The sequence below is a fragment of the Falco naumanni genome, chromosome 15 (assembly GCF_017639655.2).
Source record: "Falco naumanni isolate bFalNau1 chromosome 15, bFalNau1.pat, whole genome shotgun sequence".
Taxonomy (NCBI): domain Eukaryota; kingdom Metazoa; phylum Chordata; class Aves; order Falconiformes; family Falconidae; genus Falco; species Falco naumanni.
The window spans coordinates 15,193,303-15,218,068 of NC_054068.1; the positions used below are offsets into that span (position 1 = coordinate 15,193,303).

A 24,766-nucleotide genomic window follows, 5' to 3' on the forward strand; every position below is an offset into this window, starting at 1 on the left:
TGAACTGCACTGCTTGCTAGACAAGGATCACAGCAGAACTAAATCACAATTACACATTATTTATCACATAGACAACTACCTGAATGCACTCTGGCATTTATGGTATTTTATTGTTTTAGTATGAGGCAAGATTATACATATATCCAGGATTTTGGAGGGTTTTGCTGCTCAGTACTGGGTCTTGGTACTTTTTTACTATCACAGGCAAACTCACGGCTGTTCTGTTCAGGTAAAAGCAATTTTATCTACCTGGAATTATCTTATCCCAGACAACAGGGAAGTTCTGAGCAAGATCAAAGAAATATTCCTTTATCTTCCCATTTCAGTGGAAATACCAAGAAACTGAAAGTTGTATTAGCAGTATATACCATGTCACAGAAAATTAGTTTATTCTAGGGATTAGGAACATTCTGGTTACGTTTGGACTCAGACTTGACCTTTTCTTCTGCTCATTCCACCTAAGCACATTGTACAGTTGATGGAGAATCACAGGCCAACTTCCTTGTATAAAAAAAAGTGTATTTTCTTTGCCATTAAATAAATCTCCAACTCCACTTGTTCTGTTGGGTGCAAGAAAGCTTTCTGGGTTGCTGTGTTTCATGCAATCCTCATTCTGTTGTGCACTGAAAGAGGCAGTTTATGGATTTTATGAACAGTAAGTAGGTTAACAGGGAACTAAGAGCAAGTGAAAACAAAACTTAAAGACACTGATGGTTTTGTTCTAAGTGCAGTTGACATGTCACCCTGGGTGTTCCTCCACCATATGGCACAGCATTGCAACAGCTCCACCCATTTCCCTCAAGGAAAATTCAGACCATACTGGTTGTTTGTCATTTTCCCATTTAACAGAGATGCAGCATTTAAAACTCAAAGCTGAAGAGACAATGGAACCTATAAAAAAGAAAAATAGAAAACAAAGAATCTTTGGCCGCACTTGATATCATTTCACATGAATTTCAGCTTTAATGTCCAGCAATAAACTTCTGCCATCAAAGTCAATGAATTTGTCAAGTCTGTCCTCTGTCTGGAAAAAGTGGTAAGATTACAGTTTGGACGGCTACTATTCCCAGCTATTTTTTTTGTGTCATGCAAAAGGAATCAGCTACTACTATGAACACCTGATGCCACATTCCTCTTTAATTCCTTTCAAATTAGATATTTAACACAGAAGCGAATGGCACATCAGCATTTACTAGCATTAATATAGTTCCCTAATCCACTGCTAGCTAGTGAAGAGTTGACATACTTTACCATGTCTTCCCACACTAGACAGTAATCAACATGGTACTTTTCTGCTGTGTGTGTTTTCTGCCTGTATGGTATCATACTTCAATTATTACCTTTTTCCTTCCTTGTAACAAATGAAAACAAAACCGTATTTCTTTATCTGCACTTCTTTACCTGCACAGTTGGGCTTCAGTTTTGAGTATACTAATATGCAAAGGAGACGTGGAACAGTTAGTATCACTTTTGGCCCATTTCTTTGATTCTCCTGATTGCCTCTAGAAGAGCTTATTTGGGAATTAAGAAGCTGAGCCACAGTTCCTGTACCTCACTCAAATGTAGAACTAAGCAGAACTATCCAATTTACCCCCACTGTGCTCCTTGGGATCCTATCCCTGTTAAGGCAAAGCCCTTTACTAGTCATAGTTTATTCCCTTACTACTTATTAAAATGATACCAACTCCCATCAGTGACTTTAGGAACCTGCCTAGTTTTTATGGGGACGGAACACAGTAATCACATACCACTTAGTAGGTAAGCACTGCTTCTTGGACAATGCGGTGGTCAGAATGACTTTGCCCATTTGACCAATGAATTGCCCAAAAAAAGAATTAAGATTCATCTGTTTGGAACACAGACTATTAGAAACGCATCAAAAACCTTTCTTCATCCTCGCTTGTATTTTTGAGATGCTGTAAAACCAGTTTCTAATATTATTTTCTTTTGCTGCAATCATCTTTCAGTTTGCTCCTGTCTGCCTTTTGTTTTGTTTCTGACTTCACAACACATGCGAAGGGACCATGCAAGAAGACAGACTTTCAACACCCTCATTTCCTCAGTATATTGCAGCTCTTCCGCATTTAAGTAAAGCATGATTTCAGAACTCAGGGAACTGGAGAGAAAGCCACTATATTTATGCTTTAGGGCAAGGTTCAGTATGTCATAGATTTAACATGGGCTCTGTAGCCCACATTTTCTTTACAATCTAATTTGATTTAACCCATGTGAACAGTTAGCACAAGGAATTGGTTGAAAGGAAGGCATAACAGACTTAATCATGTACAGAGACATAGGCACATAGTAATCTTCATTTTGCTCCTGTCCTTGGAAGTGGTACTACTGGTCAGCTTTCATAGATTGTTCCTTTTTTCCATCTCACTTTTGGTATAGAACCCAGAACAGATTTCAAGTTAACTGCAGTGTATTAGCTCTGCACAAGACAGCATGCCATTTACTATATAAACAGCATCACATTCTATTAATAGCTTATCACAACATTCAGATTTAGAACAGGCAGGGCAAATACACCCAGGTAATAGCGCAGATTGTTAAAGAAACTAAAATTATTCTGAAAAGAGTATTGATAGTCAAAAGAATTTCCAACTTAGAAACCAATGTTGGTATCAGATCTTTTAAAGCATTAGAAATACCTTCTATTGAGGAGAGTTCTGAATTTACTTTCTAATTGAAACCTTCCCTCTCTTAACTACTCTAGTCTAGTATCTCTCAGCCTGGATGACCAGGCAAATGGATTTTCTTGGTTTTCATTCCATGGACACTAAGATTTTACCCATTTATACAAAGGGTATAGCTGCTCATAATATCAGAATGCTGATTAGTATCCATAAGTTGTTCATATAATATACAATTTTATCCATAACACTCTCAGTTATCTGTCTTGCGTTTAATCTATCTATATAAGAATAAGCACTTCAGAATATCAGAAACCTTCCTCTTTACAATCCAGCAGATGCATAATGCCACCTTGTGACAGTACTTCAACAATACAACAAACATCCAGTGCTCCCATACAGTGATCTTCAAGCTGCTTTCCATAGACCCACAGGAGCATAGCCTATTTCCAAAATCCACAACGCAGGTTTAAGGAAAGCAGGTTCACATATACACTACGTAGAAGTCTTCGTATCTGAAAATATTAAAAGGGTCTGTTTTACTTCCATAGAAAAATACTGCAAAGTTTGTAAGTGAAGGAGGTACTAGTAGAGTATAGATATTCTTAGAAAACCTATGCTCTAGATAAAACATCAACAATGGTACTTGACAGGTGCATGGCTTATGTTACACATGCATCTGGAAAATATATCTGAAGCTGTAACAGTCACTTTGACAAGACGTTTCCCTCTTGAGGAAAGGATTTTTTAAGAAGTGCTAACGCACATATTTAAAGTGATAACAGTTCTTTAGAACTGCATTGCTTTAATAAGCAATTCAAGTGAAGTATAAGATTTGGTTTTTTTCATAGAAAATATTACTACGAATGTGTAATAGCAGCAGTTTTTAATTTACTAAAAAATGGCATCTACTAGCAACAGAACACACAAAAAGTATCTGTTTATACAAATAAAATTAGGTTTCGAATATTCACAAAGTAACATAGAAGAGCAACATTCTTCTTCACATTGATACTCCAAGTTAATCAGTTGCGATATCAAAATCCCTGTATAATATTCAGTCAAGCACCATGGCAGACAGTGCATTAAGATCTCTCATGAATGGATGATCAGCTAGTATTTTATCAATCTTCTGTCTTTGCTCATAGTCAGGAAAAATTTTTATCAGAGCTTCTCTTAGCTGTACTGTTTCTGAGGCAGATCTCTGTGGTGGCCCTGCTAGGCAAGCCTGTGTGTTTGTTTCCAGTGGAAGCCACGCTGATGAGTGATCATCATGTACTCTGTTTTTAGACTGTTGACTGCTACTAGTTGGTTTGAGGACTGGTACGGAGAAGGATGTCTCAGAATAATGTTGTCCACTTCTCTGTAAAGCGTTTTGTGCTGACCAAAAATCTCTATGGAACAAAATAGAAAAAATTTGTTAAATTAAGGTAATGTTAGCTGTCTCTGTCAAACACAAAATAGAAAAATGTGTGTAACTCCTATATTTCACTGCCGCTCAGCTAGTTACTGATCAGAATCAAATGGTAAGCATTTTTTCCAGAGTGAAACAAAATGGTATTTGAATCTGGCAAAATTAAGGACATTAACATCATCTAGGACTATTTCCAATGCGTTGCAAGTACTTTCCTTGACAGAATACAGAACAGTCAAAGCTTATTTTATGGAAGTTTTAACATCAGTACTATTGAGCTAAATGGATAAAAAGGTACCCTGAACACAAGTACACCAACTCAGAACGTGAAAATACTGACAGACCGAAGGTGCTTTCAGAAGCTTTACAAGACTGTTCCTCACCTACTTCGGCTCATGACCGAGCTTGCTCACATACACATCAAAGCCTTGTTTCCCTCATATGATGTCCTTAATGGAGATATGAAATTTTTCAGCAATTCCAGGATCTGAATATTCTTCCTTAATTACTGAGATTTTATCTCAGACTTTGAGGACCTGCTGCTACTCTAAATTACCAGCACTACAGAATTTAGGGCCTACTTCACACACCACAGAATTGTGAACTGCAACTCATGTTACAATCTAGTTTCCTACCACCAGGTGAGACAATTACAGAGCTCTGTTTTAAAAGTTATGACACCTCCCATTACTCAACATGGAAAGGCACTCTAATTGCCCGAGATCCTTCCAGTTTCTAATGTTATTCTTAGTGCCATTTATACTTTCTGCATCATTTAACTCAAGTAGAAAAGTCTCAGGGAAGGAACAAGATTAACTCTTTCTGCTGGCACCTTTTCTCTTTCTTTGAAAACCCCATCACAACCCCTGCAAAACCCAAAGCCTACTTCCAGTTCCAAGCCCTCTCAGAAGAATCCCTTTCCATTTCTGCAATCATCACAGTCACCTCTCAGAACACACTCTGTTTTCACTTTATTTCTCTCAGATGCAGGCAGCTAAACCACAGTGTTCCAAGTGACATCTAGTAAGGGTTTTATATTAGAGCTTGAATACTTCGCCTTTCCTACTGGAGTTCTAGAACTGCACTCGCTTTTCCCACATCACTATTACATGCCTATTTTCAAATCAACCTGTGACTTACAGGTATACAGGTCTCACTTTCCTCAATTGTTTCCAATAGCAGAGATTCCTGTTTATTCTTTGTATTAATCCTTGAGTACAGCTTGCCTTTCGTATTGCTGATTTTTTAAGCACTTCACTTGTTTCTAAAAGGTCTCTCAATACTCCTCACTATCATTAGCATTTATAATGTCTAAGCTGGTGAAAGAAAAGAGCAGCTTGTTTTCTTATACAAAAGGGCAAACCCATTCTCAAGTCTTAGTAGTTAGTACAAAATAAATTCATACTTTGAATATATGCACATTTTAAAAGTACAAGGATTTAAAAGTAAAAATATATGATTATTAATAATTTAAAATTAAGAATCAAATACAAATGTGTTTAAAATAACAATGCCTCTCAAAAAACGTTTTATTTACAGTACCCTCAAGTGTGAAGTGAAATGCCTCTCCTGTGACAAAGAATGCCACTTTAGAGGGTTTCTCTTGTAGCACCTATTGTCCCACTCTGAATGAGTAAGCAATCAACCAAGGTGTTTGAAATAATGTCACTGTAATTAACAGGATACCAGGCTACCATATACCCAAATCACTGGCAGCTTTGTGTAATGTTAAAACAGTTTGGTCCACATTTGCATGAAAGCCATGACAACCAGATCTCAAAGGAAATTATTGTCATTCTTATCTTAGTTCTGAGAGATCCTGGTTAGACACAAATGTCACCAACAGTTTCTGAACAGACTGAATAACAAGAAAAAAATGTTTTTGTTAAGCTACTACATCCTACAGTGTTCTTGCTTAGTTTCACTGTACCTTTACTATAAAGAGGTGTTCAAGTGAATCAAACCCAGTTTATTTCAAATGTAAAATCATAACTGTCTCAAAACAGAAGTGAAAACAGTGCTTATACCTAGAACAGCTTTCACTCCGAAGGAAGTCATCTAATCTAGGCCCATTTCTTCCCAAAGGATCATCAGGAACCATAAATATGTCACCAGCAAAAGTGTACTGCAGCAACCTGCAAGACAGTTCTTTCAATATTATTTAACAGCAATGTATTACAGCCTCACTGCCCTTCACCTCTGTAGCACAAGGCAAGTTGCCTTAAAGCAAACACTTCAAACCACATCAGGACTTGCTGAAGCTTAACTAGTAGTCCATTTTAGATACAACCAGCACTCACTGTCAAAATAATTTAATGGGAGCTTCTGTGAACCATTCTCATTATGCTGCAGAACACCAAGGTGGTTTTGGTGGTTTTTTAAAATAGCAAGTGTTGGATGACTGCAAATTTTTGCAATGAGACCACAGCGGAAATTTCTAGGTGATTAGAGAAGATTTTCTGGTTGTCCAAACTCCTCTTCCTTGTAAGGATCTTCAACCATGTAGCTAAAATGCATATGTTACCAGAAAGCCACACAACTAGTAAACATAGCATTAGCTGTTTACAGTTAAGACAAAGAAGCTTTTTTCTGGAATCATTTTGGGATGGGGAGATCTGCATTGAAGGAACCCAGTTTAACCAAAATTTGTCTGCAAGGAGAGAATTTGGTACAGTGGAATTTCCCCAGAATTAAAACTAATAGCAGACACAAGCTCTTAAAACCCCACAGACTGAGAATGACATGCTAAGTATTCCTGCTAATTTTCTGTAGAACAGAACCTGTCTTGGGTAGAATTCACTCAAGAGATAGCATAAATACCCACATGATTAGCCAACATCAATTCCATGCTCTCCCAGCTATACCTGAGAACTCAGGACAGTTTTCAGTTATTTATTTAGACTTATACCGACCCCAGTCACTGCAGCAGATGTACCTTCAGAACATGTCAGGGAGACTCCAAAGGATTAGTGGGAAATTTGGGCAACAGAAGATCATATCTTAATAGTAAAATGACCTGATTTAACTGGAGGGGAAAAAACCCAAGCCAAACAAAAAAAAAACCCCAGTTGCACAGCAAAAACTGTAATTCACAGAGAACTCACAAACTGAAGCAGGGATATTTGATAGCTAAGAGAACTCATCTAAACCTGAAGGACACTCAGTAATTGCAGGGAAATGGCTACTGGGATATGCTGCAAGTGTTCATTATTTCATATGCTGATTTGTTGTACTACAGTAAAGAGTGATTGATTCTGAAGCCTTAAAAGTAACACTATATGTCTGCATCAGCTATTATGTCTCCTTGAAGAAATGAAAGGTAAAAGAAGGAACACTGTGAGAAAGAACCACAAAGCTCATACTAACAGGATCTAACACCCAGCTTCAGTAGTGACAAAGCTTGGCGGCTACACCAAGCTCCTATTTATGTGAGCAATTGATAGACATACATTAGTGAATACATGAATAACAGGGACATGACTATTCAACACATAATTACAAGGACATCAATCAAGTGGGGAAACACAGCCAGTACTTCGGGTTGGGTTCTACCCAAATTGCATGACAGATTAATTAAAGATAAAAAAATCTCACAAGAAGATGGTGCCACCGACTGTAAGGACAGACATCCTTTTAAGCTTTCACAGAAACTGAGTAATTACCTTTTTTGAATAATGTCTCTCCAGGCAAGTGATTCTGTCACAAATTCTCTGAAGTTATCATTAGTCACAATAACACCTCCAGTTTTATCAGCAAGGTGTAACAAAAACCTGTAAAAGTCATTTAAAAGACTTAAGACAGTCTGCTTTGCTGAAAATTGTCCAAAGATCTAGAAAACTAAATATTTCACTATCTAAGAGTAACCTATTACATGAAAACAAGCACTCTGATTACCCGGAAATTATTCTATTTTGACCCACCATATAAACTTTAAGCAATGTTTTAGGTAGCATGCATTTATTTAGTGCAGCAGAGTCTTCATGGGAAGCTTTTTTCCCCATTAAAAAATAAACAGGCAAAAAAAAAAAACCCAAACCCCAGGAGATTATCAGACTCTAAATAACTGTAGAGGTAAGTAGTTTGCTTTACTAAAAGAGCACAGTATTCAGTTCACATGTCAACACAAACTTATTTCCCTATACTTTTTTGCTTAGCATTAATGTCCATGTTCTGTGAGATAGTGTTATGCATGTTAGTTGTTTGTTCTGTCAACACTTTTTAACAAAGAGTGCTGCTACCATTTTGTTGTTAAATAAATTATGACAAAAGTTAACTACTTATTTATCAAGAAAATCCCATGGCTGGCTTGTTTGGTTTTTTTTTTTACCTGTTGGAAAACAGGCTTTTTGCCATTTGAAACTACTTTAGCAAAGAGATAATGGATAGTGTCCTTGTAAAGACAAGCGTACGCTTCCAAAAAAAGTGCAAATATGTTAGCACAACATTCATTTCCACAGTAACCTCAACTGTAAATACTGCACCTACACAGCATTTTATATGAAATGTTTGCTGTATACAAACCATTAGTGTGTAAGCAGCTCCAACTTGGCTGCCTTGTACATTTTTCTTGCTACAACATTATTATTTAAGAGATTAGAGTTACTGTATCTTAACAAGGAGGATATATAGACTGCACTTAATTTGTCTATTATATGTATCAAGTCTTGCAATCAGGTACGTGACTGTACAATCTAACAATAACCAGGCATGCCCATGATGCAAAACCTCAACAATTTTGTCAGAAAAATAAAAGTATGAATGATTATTTGTAGGAAGGAAGAAACCAAAATCCAGGCAACTGTAGCTAGCTGCAAAACAAATTCAAAGCTGCCAATATACTCATCCATGCACAATTAGGAAAACTGGTTGTAGAAAAAAAAAAAAAGCCAAACTTAAGCAGCATGTACTTTTTACTGTGTTTCAAGACTGTAAATCTGGCAAAGAACCCCTCAACCCCCCACAAAAAAAAACCCTAAACCTTACCGTTGTCTTGTTCACTGAAATATGATCCCCACATTTTGAAGTTGAACTTAGGTGCTCTAATTAACTTAGAAATTGACTAGCCCACGTATTGTTACAAATACATTGCTCCAAATACACATCTGTCTGTACACCACAATGGCACCAAGAAAATAAAACTAGAAGAAAATAGTACCTGATCAGTAGCTGATTTATGCTAGTGCTCTCCAAACATAAAAGACAATTCAGGGATAGACTGATGATAAGGAAAGCATAAAAATATTACTAGGAGACTAATTTCTTCCTCAACGCAAGTGATGACATTTGAAATGGATTGTTTTACAAAACTGCTTTATTAAAATTGCCAGGAAAATTTGCCATTTCCCAGGAATTTCTGAAAACAGTATGTATAATATTAAAGAGTTACATATATAAAAGTTTCTTAGGACACTAAAATAACATAACAGATGTAAAGCTCAGTTTTAGACAGACTGAAGAACTAGCTAATACAACCACTCATGAAGTATTAAGCTTTTTTACAACCGTTAGTCAGATGTTTAAAAGGACTTTAAAACTATGTATATTCTGTACCTGTCGTCATGAGAAGCAATTCTTGTTCCTAAAACCATCCTTGCAGGGGTTAAAGACAATATTCCAACATCTTGGAGCTGCGTTAAGAAATCCTGCTCTGTTAAAACATGAAACAACTGTTCTTAAAAACAAAAGCTTTCTTCTAGGCTATTTATAGACTTGACAGTTAGTGTGAGAGATAATTAGCAGAGAAAATTGGCTAATTTTGTACTTATTAATCTAAAGAAATTACATATTGATAGTTGACGAATTACTAATATTACAAAAACAGGGAGGAAAAGGTTGAAACTGGGAATTAAAGAGCAAACAAAACGCAAACCAAACAAAAAGGCCTCCACTCAGAGCACGTCAGTTAGCCTAAACAGCATTTCCAGGTGTCTCAGAGTACTGTATGTCGAAACCCAATTACTCATGCTGAGCAGCCAGACTTCCTGCTTCATGTCTTATGAAGTATTCCTGCACCATTCACTCTTCCCAGAAGTACCCAAAGAAATAGTTACAATGTAGTTTAATAAAGCAAACATTAGGAAACTATTTCCCTCACCTGTAGTGGAAGGATCACGTCTTGTTCTCCACTGTGGAACAAATACAGTAATATTTCTATGGCCACGTTTCCAAAAGTAGTCAACAGCTATTGCAATTCCTCGACAGGAGAAGAATTTCCTTAGACCATGACTGGGGGTGAAAGAATGAGAAGGGAGATTAAATTCACTAGAGTTTTACTACTACCAATATAAAGAAAACTGAACAAAACCTTGCAAAGTGAAGCTGGAAGTTACATATACAGCCTCACCAAAAGAAAAGGTGGATGGATGTTGCAGGTAAAGAACCTTACAAATGGAAAGAGATTTTCAGCAAAATAAGAGAATAGAAAAATTACTTTGTAGCTTTATAGCTCCCTCTCAGTTTTACAGGCCCAACAATATCTGGGTAATGAGGAGTGGGTTTAGCTTTAAAAAGAGGCCAATAGTGACATTTCCCAAAATCTATTTATTATAGATTAAAATGATCATAATGCAATATTGTGGTAGTTCCAAATATAGCCCTACTACAAAAATGGAACACCTGTAGTTCAACTGGGTCCTAAGGATTACATCTGAGAAGTTCTCTGATGATCTAAGATATTAGGGCCTCTTTTTCCTTAATTTCAACAACCTGAACTACTGTTTTCAAGTAAAATAATGAAACTGCTTTCAAGAAAGATTTTCAAAACACTATTACAGTAGTAAACTTTTCCCCCCTGTCCATTTAAAAATATAGTTATGTTCATTACCTGTTTTTCTAACTCAGTCACTTAAGTGACTTTCCAGAAAAATTAGCAACAGCCTAATATGGGTGATACAGAAATTGGAGTTTATAACCTTGTGAGGTCCATCCCAATCTGAATTATCCAAATGATCCTATATGCCCATTTAAGACACGGCAGGAAGCCCTCCTTTAGCAACTAACTGTCTAACCAGATTCTGGGAACTGAGCTTCAGGAGAATAATGGAAGAAGAATCTTAACATAAAGCACAGAAGGCAATAAAAAAATACCTCTCAAACAAACTCCTAAAAAGCACCTATTAGCACCTTACATAAGGTGCTACATAAGCTACACTTACACAAAACAAAGATATACTTTGTTAAAAAAAGACACGCTGATTCAGAACAGACAGCATGAATAGACAAAGCGTGCCTTACAAAGTAGTGCATATTCTATGTTTTGAGTTGATGTTAAGTCACTCCACAGTGCTTCTCATAACAATATAGTGACCAAGCAGTATTCATATTTTAAACCACTCTCCTAGTTAAATGTGCAATTGTATATCATAAGCCTAGTAGTAAGCCTTATTAGTTTTGAATGGAATCTTATCTTTAAACCCCTAGTTTAACCTATCAGGAAATCTTCTGAACAGAGTTCTTTAAAACATCTCCATGGAAACAGTTTCCAGTGAAACTCAGCCTTTAGTAGCATTCATGAATCCTTTTCCAATTCTGTAAACTCATTTTAAAATAAATGCATCAAAATATAAAAGCTATTAAGGTTCTATGAAATTGAGATATGTAGAAGAGCAGAAAAATGAGTAAGCTACATCTGAACTATAAATGGCAAAAAAATTTGACTTATTAAAGTTTCTGGAGGAAAAAAAAATATCCTATGCCACACTTGCCCTAATAAAATTAAGTATTTTCAATGTCAAGTGCAGTCAAATAAAGGAATGCAACTGTCACAGAAGAGTTATCCCTCCTAAACCTTCTAGGTCATAAAAGTAAAATGCAGTTCTCATCCCCCCACTTTAAGTTAGGTATCCTATTCAATGAACTGGAAAAATCCAATAAATACTTCCACTGTATTCATGGCTCTCAACTGGACTTCAAGAGAAGTCAAGGTCTCCATGTTCCTGTTGAAAATTATGACTTTGTTACTTGTCTGCTCTCCTGTTTTAGAACTTTAAACCTGCTGAACTACACAGAGTACTCTGTTATTTAAGCATTTTAAGGCCTAGAACAGCACCTTTTGATTTGTCCTGCATGGTCAAAACCTCCTGCTCTGTAGCGACTTTGGGGGGAGGGGGGGAAGCATGCAAATAGAAGCAATATTTTTATCAAATAAGATGTAGAATTAAGGTGAGCTATAATACGAACAAATGTGTCACTGCTAGATACACAGAAATATGAAATGCTTTGACCTACGTAAACATCTGAGGGACAGCAAATTAGCACAGCAAGGTGGTCTTCTCAAGCATCCATCTTAAAGACTGCATCTGCTCTCCAATTGCCATTGTAATACTGGTTTTGGCTGTCCCCATTCTTTAAAAAACTGTAAAACCCTACAAAGGTATTTCTTAAGTTAAACAAGACATGATCTCAAACAGCAGGTTCCTGTCTGGGACATGTAACATTTTCCCTTTGGTTTTGTAATTAAATTAAGGAAATTATGTACCATTATTTACAAACAGTTCTAGCAAGGTCTAATGCCATCCAATTATTCTTTCATACTGAGTTTCTTGCACATTTTTTTAAAATAATTTAAAATTACCTGACAACTATCTGGATATTTCAGTCTGCCCCAAAAGGGCTGTTTTCAGCACACAAACAGGCAATTTTTAAAAATACCTGCTAGCAGCTAGAGTAAACTCTGGGTTTCTCTCATTCCACAAGCACATTGGAAGTACAGCTAGCATTAGTAATATCAATGTACCATTTTTACTAGGCTGCACGTGTCAAGAGGAAAAAACCTTCAGCTTCTTGGAATCTTCCAGACTTAAAAGACACAAGGCAAGTAGTGATTCAGAAGCCCATTCAGCCATAGTTAAGCATGTGGTCAATATATTAATATTCCTCCAAAACACATGACACTCAGGGGTCAAAAAAACCCCCAACAACCAAAAAAAACCAACACAGGCCTGGAAGCAGATGCCCATAACCTCAAGGTACCGAGAAGTAAAACTGAAAACAAACCAATGCTGAAAACTATTCTTCACTTTCTAAGATGGAACAAAATAACAAGGCTTTATTTAGCCAGAAGGAAGCTGCAGAACACCTACACTAAAATAATAAAAAAAAAAAAACCAGGCCCCCACACACTGACTATTTAGTAGGACATTTAAATAACTTGATGTTCTGCTATTTTGAGGCAGTTCTCTGTGCTTTGCTTTTCACAAGCAGAGTTGTCATTTAGTTGAGTAGCAGCTGTTATACAGCCATATTTGGGGACTGTATGTCAATGGTAACCAGCTACTATGCCCTACTCTAACGTGGGTTGTGTGCATCCCAGCTGGTGCACAAGACAATCCATTGGGGTGCATGGAAGATATATTACGACTTCAGTAATGCACATATATACTTGATAAATATACATATATTGGGGGTGCATGCTCAAAGACTTTTTTTTACTGATAGGGTGCTCAATCAAAAAAGGCTGGGAGACCTCTGCCTATAGAGTCTTGCAGCCATCCGAAAAATGAGACGTTTATTCACTATCTTTTAATCAACTGGTTTCAGATGTATTTGGTTGCTCTTAAAAAAACCAAAAACAACAAAACAAAGACACAAAACCCCACAGAGGAAAAACGCAGATGAAAAAAAAAATCTCCCTGTTAAAAAACAAACATAGACAAAGAGGATGTGGTGTATCTGTTATTTTCTACACGATCCCATCAGTCTGCATTTCTCTTCCGCTAATACACACTTGGGAAATTATTTTTAAAAGTTCAAGGTACCTTATGACTCAATCGTGACTTGCACTTTTACATCACTATTTTCTAAGTTAACAGTCTGAACAATGAGGAAATGTCTGCTTTAAAAACTATTTACTATAATCAAACACCATACTTGAATTAAAGGAATGTCAAGAGTTACTGATCATGTCAGGCTTCCCCTTTAAAGTTAAGACTATAAAATAACAGAAAACATTAATCTGTTATTCTCCAGTGATTGACCTGGAAAGTTTTACTGCTGCTAGTCATAACGAACTAGCTCTGGGCTCTTTAACCCAGGGAAACCAAGTTATGAGGATGATCATCACCTTCTTTAATTAATAATCTCTTGGTAGGTAAGGTTACACATTAAGAAATCTTCCGACATTCCTGCTCATAAACAGAAGTTGTTACTTAGATTTACTTTTGACTCCTCCTCTGTGCTATAGAGACTTTCTGGACTAATCGCAAACATTTCTGTATTACTACATTCTTGGTCCTTAAACTGCATTTGAAGCTAATAATCTTTTAAAAATGTATGTTTTGCTCTGAATGGGGAAAAACAGCAATCTAGCAGGAACATGTGCAAATACATAAGAGGCCTGTCAATAAACCAGGTGAAGTGAGATATATTATTATATGAATTAAGTTTAAGACATCAGCAGAAATATTTCTGAATGAACTATACATCTAGGAATTTCAAGATGTCATCTGGTAGTTTATGTAAGTTATCAGCAAATACCAAGGTATCAAAACTGAAAACATAAGGCTAGGATTGCACATAAAGAGAAGAAGTGAAGAATGATTCCCTAATTTGCTAAAGTAATATTAATAATTCTACTAGCACTCCACAACAGTAACAACATAATTTGTCATTCCTGTTCTTAAGCAAAGTTCATACATATTACAGAGAAAAGGAAATTATAAGTATTTATTATCCCTAACAGTTGAGGAAGTTTTGCTATTCCATGGATTTCGACGAAACGTTTAGGACCTAAAGTAGATCTTTCACAACCACAAAAGAACAGTACCTGAAACTAGAAGCATGCATCCATTTCCCCCCCATTAACACAACTGTGTGTACATGCACAGGCAGATCTGTCTTTACATAGTTACTTCCAGGAAACTACCAGCTGTCAACTGTCTGAAACATTAAATTTGTTTTAGGACACACTTGACATTATTTTATTACGGCACATAACATTGTAATTTTTTTTTTTCCTGGAAAAGTTTATTTCCTTCCCCTAAACAGCCTTTAGGCCCATTCTTTTGGGAGGCCTCTCTCATCTAATAGCTGGAAGTACATGGCATATGACACGTATCTTAACTAGTCATACGTGTTTTTCTCAGCCTAAAAGCATCCTACAGAATTCATTGGATCACTGGTAGTACTCTGGCCTATTCTTCAAAAAAACATCCTATTCAGGAATTAGCTGCAACTAAACATAAGATAATATAGCTGATATGAGGCTCTTCAGGATTTCCAATCTCCCAAGAGATTGGAATACTAAAATCTGTATTTTAAAATAGTTTAAGTGTTTAAGAAACACTTAAATAGCCTAATCTTTTCCCCACTTTGTCTGGGGATACAGATGATCTTTATCAGAATTACTATCGTTTCACTAAATGTACTCCGTTTTGGTTCTGGCAGCATGGTTTCAGAATGAAAACTAATTTCCATACCTAGAAGGGCTCATGCACATTCAGCAGGGGAACTCTGAATGCACCAAAAAAAAAATCTTCTCTAGCAAGTTCTTGTAGTAAGTTTACTATTATTTATTGTTAGATTGATAAGCCAAGCAGGAGAACAGTCAGTTTGTTCTTTAAAAACTACCACTTCCTCATTAAGAGGGGATATCCTCCTTAAGAGGAGGAGATCTTGCATTTGTCATTACTCACTTTTACATTCCAAAACTACAAAAAACCCCATAGCAAACATCAACAAAACCTTCTGACATGTGTGAACTCATAGCAAACACCAACAAAACCTTCCGACACATGTGCTTGCCAAAATTACTTTGTATGAAAAGAAATCCAAGTCTCTCCCTGACTACAGAACAGCAACCAATTCAAGGATAGTTTTGATGAGCCAAATGTTAAAATGAACCAAGTGAAACACAACATTTTAAAGAGATATAATTCTAACTGATTTTTCCTATTCCAGTTAGTGATAACAAACTTAAAAAAAATAATAAAAAAAAAGAAAATTGTACTTGACAATGCTCTCCAAAGTCATCTACAAATAGAAACAGTGAGAAAAAAAAAAAAAAAGAGGAATTAGAAAATATGTGTAATAATGGAAAATCCCTGCATCATCGTCAATGAAAGAGTTTTTTTGATCTTTTCAGTATCAACTGTGCCCATTCCATAGGGTTTGTTTGCATGGTGCCTTGTCAACCCATCAAAATTATCCAAACAGCCCTATAAACGTCTACTATCATTTACATTCATTCTTTCAGGTATCAGGAAGACGAGGTGTGTGCACACATACACACAGTTCTGCAAGTTTTAAGGAGAAGGATGGAATATTTTTGTTGCATGCCTATGTCTGCAGAAAGTAACAGGACCCCAAGCATAATGTGTAATTTTGTTAAAGGACAAATATGTTCCTACTATATTAGAACCTTCACTTTCAAATTATAAGAAATTAAGAGCAAAAGTAAAAAACCAAAACGCTTAAGTGATGGTAACTCAACTTCGTTGATGTGTGCAAAGCAAATTCAGTTTCATGCATAAAATTCTTTGCAACAGAGCAGAGCTCACTGAAATTACTTCTGACTGAAATATTACATCAAGCTGGAGCACTGGTAATTTAAAGTACGTTGCTCTGAAATGGGACAAATCAGGCTTCAAATCTGACCACTGCCTAGTAAGAAATGCTGTAGAATTAACTCACTTTCCATTTTGAAATACTTGTTATCAAAAAGGATCTCTTATACCTCTAATATGTATCTAGTTTTAGTTTCCTTTGCCTATTGTTTTTTTCAAATTACTTTAGCATTTGGCCTACATAAATGTAAGCTACCCATTTTCACAAATCCATAAATTTCTACTACAGCAGGAAAGCTAAGTCTTAGAAAGCTTTACAGAGAGTATTTTCCAGAGTATTACATTTTTTAAGTCAAAATCAAGGATTTTCCTTATTCTATTTTAACCACTTAATGCATTTGTTCAACTTCAGACTATGTAATCTTTTTAAACCAGAAGTAAATTCTACAAGTATTGTTTCATGATAGAATATCACACAACCACACTGTTCTAGCTAGATTTGTGTACTGAAGTGTCACAGAGCACACTTGCTAAAAACTTCTGAATTTCCATCTATGCACAGCATCTCAACAAAGAATAGTAACTCCAAACAAGTCAGTCATAAAAATGCATGCTGTCACTAAATGGAGAGTAAAAACTACCAAAATTGCTAGGCACTGGAAATTGAAACGGCCAATGTCAATCTCATCTAATTTTTCATTATCAAGCCTTACCAAAACTCACCAATGCAGCCATTAACAGTAGCTGAAAGATCTTACTGTGTACATGGACTGCTGGACACCAAAAATCTAACTAGCAAAAACTTTACACATGCCACAGCAACCTCTTAGTCCCTATTTAATCTGAAAGTTCATTGAGCTTTTAATGGAGAGATGAAAAGAACAATACTTACGAAATTGCAACATTGCTTCCATCAATAATGATATGTTTTAAATATGGATTCCCAGGTTCATTTTTCAACTCCAGTTTGTATGGCTTTTTCAGAGAATCCAAAAATCTTTGGACTCCAGTAATTGAAGGATCAGAATGATGTCTGCGTGGTCCCACTGTCTCTCTATCAGAATCTGAAGGATGTATTTGTGTAGACAATACATGGTCTGGGGTAAGATTTTCAGAATCTGAGGTTTGGGAAAGGCGTTGGTTCTGAAATCTCACTGGAGAAGAGCTGCAGTGTCCAAATTGGTCCTCAAAAACAGGATGACTATTCTGTACAATTGAGGGCCCTGCAGATTTTTGCTGAACTGCAGTTTTAGTCTTAGTTGAGGAATGCTGCACATCTGAGCTCCCTCTGGCCACAAAATCAGCGTCTTTTAGAGCTTGTGTAACGCCAGAATTTACACCATCAGTTTCTACATCACCCGACCTTGAACTGTGATTCTTACCAGGACAATAAATGCCTCTTTGTTTATAGCATACAGTTGAATTTTTATTGGAAGGAGAAGCAGGTTTGCGTACTAACATATGTGTTTTACCTTCTGCATTGACTTGTATGCTTGGTGAATCTCTTATTTTGTGATGTTCATTTTTTGTTTCATTTGAAGTATGACTCAATTTAAGTGGACTTCTATTGCTAGAAATGCCTTTGTCTTCTAGCTTTTGTGAGTTATTTGCATTACTCCCTAAAGGAGGATCGATAGTTCTAGGCTTTTGAGATGACTGCTCATGTTCTTTTTGAAATTTTATATTTTCCTTTTCAATTTCTTCTAGCAATGTTAATGGTTCCACAGATTGTCCCAGGATACCAATAACTTTTTCTACAATATTTTGGGAATATCCCATTGTTCTGAAAAAGTTCACAAGAATCGTATATTCCATTTCCTCACTGGTATCACCAGCTTCTTTAAGGCAATAACTAGGATCATCTGATTCACTGTAGCTATCTGAAAACAGATCAGTAATTGCCTTGCTGTCTGAAGGATTACTGTGTGAGGCAGGTTTCACTTCCTGATCATTTTCCAAAGAGAACGGCTTTTTAGGGAGTCTTTCCTCATCGTGCGAAGATCTTCTTTTACATGACTGCCTTTCTTTAGGCACCACTGCCTCTGACAGAGGCATAACATTTATGGGACTAAAACCTGTTTCAGGAGCATCAGAAAACACAGTGTCCATTTGCTTTGTAAGCTCAGTTACAGGTGTCCCAGCACTGTTTCTTGCTTCCTCACTACTTGCTCTCCCATCTCTGTTTGTAGCGATTACCTTGGAGGCTTCATTCTGTAAAAACTCTGTTGGGCTTTCAGAACCTGTAAGATCTATGATCTCACTCTCCACTTCACAACATTCAGTTTGTGTGAGAATTAGGAGTTCTCTTTTTAGTGAGCTAGGCAAAATCAGTAAATCCATTGTATACTTATCTGCATGTGATTCCACAAATTGTCTGAATTGCTTTTTAATCTCTGATTCATTGTCACTTAATAAGCTTTCATTATTCTCAAAAAGCTTCACAAACTGCTGAACATGACTTTGAGCCATAACAACAGCTTCTGTCACCCCCTTAATACTGAGCAATCCTATTTCCAGCACCATTATATCTGCACAGGTATCCTGAATAAGACTGTTGAGAAACAGGCTCTGTGCACCAACAAAGATGCAGTGCATGTCCTTTGGGTAGTACTCCTTTTCTTCTAGCTCTGGTTCACAAAGTCCCTTAATATACTCCTAGAAGGAGAAAAAGACAACAGAGTGAATACTTGTGAAAAGCTAACATATTAAGTTAGGTCAGTTATGTTGGTTAAATCAGTAATGGACAAGCACATTAGAAATTAAAGCCAACTTAGTATTAGAAATGTAAGAAAATAAATACTGCCAGTAAACTGGATAACAGATATAAAATACAAACATTTGAAGTGACTTTAATTAGATCTCATAGAAAGCTAACTTTTATACCCTACCGTTTATAAAAAAAAAAAATTACTTGAAACTGATAGTAACTGAGTATTTAAGTTGTAGCTCAAACAGTTTAAAAGACAAGTAAAAGGAGATTTATTTTCCCACACCCATTCCTTGGTCAGAGAACATATGCTTCATGAACAAATGCCTTGCACTAGAGAATTCTACCTCGTCCATAAAACTGAACTTCTAAAAAGAGTTTCTAAAGAAAATCTCCAAAGGCTCATCACAGCACTAGCTATCCTGTAATTTTAAGTTGTTCTGATGTGTTACTTATTCTATACTGATGAATCAGGGACACCGATCCTGTGGCATGGCACAATATAACTAGTAGCCACAGCAGTATCCATTAAGAGACTGTATGGAAAAAAAAATATGCTAAAAACAAATGACAAAACTACTGAGCTCTGATAGAATCCCTTACTAACCAAACAAAACACTTTTATTTTAAAACTACTACTGCCAGAGCACCTACTTATAATGGGTATTTGACACAAAAAAAAAAAAAAAAAAAAAATCACACCCAAAAGGCTCAACAGCAAGCCAACTTTCCACATGAAGCTTTGAAATCCAGAATTTTGAAAAAGATTATAATGACAAACGGCTGAGAAAACTCCAGGCTCCAGATAGTTGGGTTCCAGAAGTTCAGTTTTTAACAGATTAAAAAAAAAAAAAAAAAAAAGGAATCCCATTGTATTTCTGCCACCTAGGAGTTACTATAGGTAAATTCACTATACTACCTTTTTTTAATGTGTCAAGAGTTCAGAACTCTGCCAATATAGTATACTATTTCTTCTTTCAGGTAGCATTATTCTTCCCCGAACTGTGTCTTTCTGTGCTTAAAATTCTGTGACGTAGTGAAACCAGTTTCTAAGCAGCAGTCCTTGTATATGCAGACTCCCAAGCATAACAAGTTTTATTATCTATCTTTACTGTCAGAAATTAAACTTCTCTCTTAATGGAACTGAAAACCAATACGAGGTAATGAATAACGTTAACACCACTTCCTATCACCTCTTGAGTTACGTCACCACAGATACCAAGGCAGACTGCTTCAAGACTATAGTAGCACAAAACTGCTTCTGCAACAAAATCCATAGGATTATTTTTCATGCCTTAGTCATCACATGACTGCTGTTGCAGAGCAACAGGACATCAGAAAAAATAATACTCAATACCAGGGAACTCCCCCTTTTTTTTTTTTTTTTTTTACATTTACTAAGCAGCACTGAAGAATTAATACATTGCATGTAACTGGTGAATTAAAACACAAAGTGCTATCACTAAACTTTTTGAAGGGAGACAGTAAAGACATGCAATTGTTTGTACTTTCTAGTCAATAATCCCTCCAGATAGGGTTGAAAACTGCTTTACACATAAGGGAAGTCAAGTCTCCCATACCCTTTAAGTTATTTGGAACAGGAAGCAAACTTTCTATGTCATTAGGAAATGCATGTATTAGAAAATGGAAATCTTGTGCTGTTTGTTTCAGGCTTTAATTTTCGGGGGGGGGGGGGGGGGGGGGGGGGGAAGCTGCACTGCAGCTGCCTGGAGAGTAGCTGTTTATACTACTTCTAACAGTTTCTAGAGTCTCTGAGCCCAAGGATACAAGCAAATTCGCCAGAGTCAATTTCAGAGTCAGATAATTCAACCCCCTCAACACTATTAGTATTTTCCTTCTGAGTTTTATGCAGTACATCGTTGAGGAATCAGGTTTTTGAAAGCGGACTGCCAAGCCGAGTTACAAAACACATTCTAAGGACCCTTGCTAAATACGTGTATTTAAACAAACAGACGCAAACGCCCACTTATCAAGATGTTGGTGTGGAAAGCCACCCTCGGCCCAGCCAGTGCTCAGCACATGACTCACACAGCTAGAGCTGCCAGGTCCACTCATTACTCGCGTAATGCCCATTTCATCACCGCTGCCAAGCCTCTCCAAAGGTTAGCTATACAGGAGATTTAACAAAACAGTCCTGTCAAGATCCTTTCACAGCAACCACTGGCACAGTCAGAAGCACAACCAGCTCTCTTTTAACGCGTTTAGTGCTGGGTGAAAGAGCCAACTTAACCTGCTCCAGCCACAGACCCGCGAAGCAGTCTGGATCTGCCAACTTTTACGCGAAGGAAACGCTGGCTCTGCGCGGCTGTTTGCGACAGCTTCGCTAACAGGCCGCTAAACGCCACAGAGGCAAGTCACGTCTGCAAAGCAACTGCGGGGCACGGCAACACGCAGGCAACCCCGAATAATTTCTTGACTTTGGGGAGCAAACGGAGAGCGATACACCTCAACGGCGCTGTAGGCCAGACCCCGGCCCGCTCCCGCAGGCGTTAAAGCCCCTCCCGCAGCCGGGAACGCTCCAGCGGGGTGACCGCAACGCGCTGCGCTCCGCAGTGCCGGCTTCTCACCTGAATTGTTTCCCTTTATTCCCTACGCTTGCGTCGACACCACGGGAGACACCCTGGCACCTGAACGCACCCGTGGCCAAGGCGGGACCGTTCCGGTTTCCCCGCGGAACGCAGCCTTTCTCCCCACCCTTTCTTCCTCCTTCCTGCACGCAACGGCCCCCAGCCCTGCCCCGGCAGGGGGGGCCTCCGTACGCAGACACGGCCTCGACCCTCCTCCGGGCGACCGAGGCCGCCGAGGCGCAACTTCCCGCCCGGCCCCCGCCCCCCCGTACCTTGGCGCTGCGCACGGCCTTCCCGCCGCCCGCCAGCTGCACCCAGATCCTGGAGGCGGCGGGCAGCTGCTGGCCCGGCGGCGGGATCGCGGGCCGCCAGTCCCCCTGCGCCCTCAGCACGGCCAGCCGCACCTCAAACAAGCTTTCGATGCGGACTCGGCTCCCCTCCAGGAGGCGGCTCTTTTCCGCAGGGACGGTGAATTCGTCCACCCCCCGCTCCGGCTGGGAGCCGCGGGCAGCCCAGCGAGCCGCCATCAGCGCCGCCCCACGCTCCGGCCGCCCATGGCACCGGGCCCCGGGACAACAACACGGGGAATCCCCGGGCTCCCAACCACAGCCTGCTGACGTCATCGACCCGCGCCAGGAGGCGGGCAGTGCCGCTGCACAGCCGCGGAGCCATCGTTAGCAAGGCCGCGGGAAGCGCTCCTCCCTCGGCTGCGCTGCTTCCCGTTTTGTCACGGGGCGGGCCACTCGGGGGAGAGCCCGGAGCCTCATTTCCTCTCTCCGGCCCGCCGCTCCTGCTGTAGGCTGGCGGGTGTCCGCGGCCGTGTCCCTGCTGCCCTGAGGAGAGGCGGGCGGCTCCTCACAGCGGCCCGCGCGCCGCTCGCGGCCGTTAGCGCCTGGCGCAGCCTCCTCTGCGCAGCGCCCCCAGCGCACCCTCTCCCCTCCCCTCAGGCGGCGGATGCCTCCCGCCCAGGGGAAGCCTTCTTCCTTCGCGGTTCCACAGCCCCAGCACTTTGGTTTTAAGATACCGTTGGCATAGTAATGTTCTGGTATCGTCCTGGATTTCGTTTAAAAAGAAACGTAAGTTTTTTTCCTCAGGGTTGCAGGGGACAGAAGTATAGCCCCCATCCCCAAATCCTTAGCTCTGGTAGCTCAGAAAACAAAGGGGGCAGATGTTTTACTTAAACCAACAACCAAAACCACCAAAACCAAAGAGTCGTGAAGGATAAGATTAATTCTTAAAAAGTAGCTCTAGGACTTCACTAGGCTTTTGAATGCCTAGAGCTGGCAATGCTACCCAACTGTTGTACAAAGGAGTAAATACCTTGGTCTCTTCCATCTCTTCCCATCTCAGACCCATGTAAATATCTTCCAAGTTCGCCCTAGACTTGATTCCCACTTGTTTTGTCCATTTCTTTAGCATCACTGAGAAGTTAGGTTTTTAGGAGTTGTTCATTAAATATAATCTCTTAAAAGAGTAAAAATATTTTATGGTTCTGTATCTAAATGCACATAGTCTCTTTTAATATACTTATATGTTGCACCAGGAAAGGATGAATACAAAATACCATTTTTATAAAGGCACTTGTATCCCTGTTTAGGAACTTTATAACTAAACAAGAGTTTGCAGCTCTTAGTATATCAGAAAATCACACCAAATGTTTACATCCAGGTATAGCTATATACGTTTTCCTATCTGAATTTGAAGTGTTATATTTTTGAGTCCAATATAAATTTTGTCCGTGACATCTGTGTACACAAACACACACAGTGTTTACACACATATGTGCATTCTAAACAGGACAGGGTTTTGAAGCTGGTGTCATAATGGAGAAAGATCCTGTACTTTCCTGAAGATAAAATTTTTCTATTTTTGTTATTTAGACATTTGTATTTTGCTTTCCCATCAAATTAGTCTACATATTCACAGATAAGAATGTAACTTAACACTTAAGCAATTTCTTGAGGTGATTGGTGCCATCAGCTGTTAAAACATAGTCACTGCAGCCACGGTTGCATTGTAGTCACTAATTGCAAATTAAATTGTTAAGCAAGGAACTTTATAATAAAAACGAAATTACCAGAAATTCGGGATACAAAGTATCATTAAAAATCTGGGAAAAAATACTTTTTTTTTTTTTTTTTCCTACCATGTCAACACAGCCTTTTGGAATGGTTCATGCTCTGTATATTTTCTTGTGGTCTATTTTGCCATACTGTATGTCATAAAACTTGGTCTCAGCGCTGAATTTATTACTACCTTTATAATTTTATATGTATTCTCTACAAATCTGTATTCAAAGGTCATTTACAGCATTATAATGGTCTGAAACTGCTCTCAGGGAGGTCGTGAGCATGAATGGTTCTGTAAGACTGTGACCCAGTCTGCTAAGGTGAAATAGCACATGACATTGTAACATTTATAACACAAACTAAAGCCCTTTTGAAGTGAAAGAGACCAGTGCCATTTAAAAGGTTTACTTATGTTTACAAACATGGGTCAATTATTAAAACAAGTTGCATCTTTCTCCCTGCATTGCTGTGACTCAGAATAGAAAAAATATTTAAATTACAGTGATTTTTTTTTCTTTTTTTCAGTGACCATTTGAAACTGCATCCTGAACTTAATCTTCCCCATGCTTAGGAGAAATTGCAAGCCATTTGTCACAAGCGGATATTCAGGTGTGCAAACACCAAATGTAAGCTAAGTTGAGAACACTAGAAATTCTTTTAGGTATTATAATAGGCTGCTTACAAAGAGGATTTGTCTTTTGAGCCTATGGGCTTTTCGCAGTAAAATATCCAAAGTGATAGGCCCTGTTTAATTAGAGAGGAAATTTCATTTTCCTGAATCTTTGGTTGCATCTTGTAAGCTTTTTTTAGGGAAGGGAAGTTTAGCTGGTAGCAATCAAAGGAATTGATTAT

At 38.3% G+C, this 24,766-nt stretch overlaps 1 protein-coding gene across 4 annotated transcripts; it reads right to left on the bottom strand.

Annotated features, from left to right (window-relative positions):
• Window positions 1–940: 940 nt before the first annotated feature.
• N4BP1 (NEDD4 binding protein 1) lies at window positions 941–22,534 on the bottom strand. Of its 4 annotated transcripts, none has more exons than XM_040615058.1 (7): window positions 22,118–22,519; window positions 17,443–19,205; window positions 10,145–10,275; window positions 9,601–9,697; window positions 7,713–7,820; window positions 6,078–6,185; window positions 941–4,030 (listed from the first exon to the last, which is right to left on the bottom strand). In XM_040615058.1, the coding sequence occupies exons 1-7, from the start codon at window positions 22,466–22,468 to the stop codon at window positions 3,694–3,696; spliced, it is 2,895 nt and encodes a 964-aa protein (XP_040470992.1). In that variant the 5' UTR covers window positions 22,469–22,519; the 3' UTR covers window positions 941–3,693. The 4 variants fall into 4 exon arrangements, with proteins under 4 accessions (XP_040470992.1, XP_040470994.1, XP_040470995.1 ...); XM_040615060.1 differs by having other exon boundaries at window positions 22,250–22,516; XM_040615061.1 differs by lacking the exon at window positions 22,118–22,519 and adding an exon at window positions 21,846–22,082.
• Between the last annotated feature and the right edge of the window lie 2,232 nt (window positions 22,535–24,766).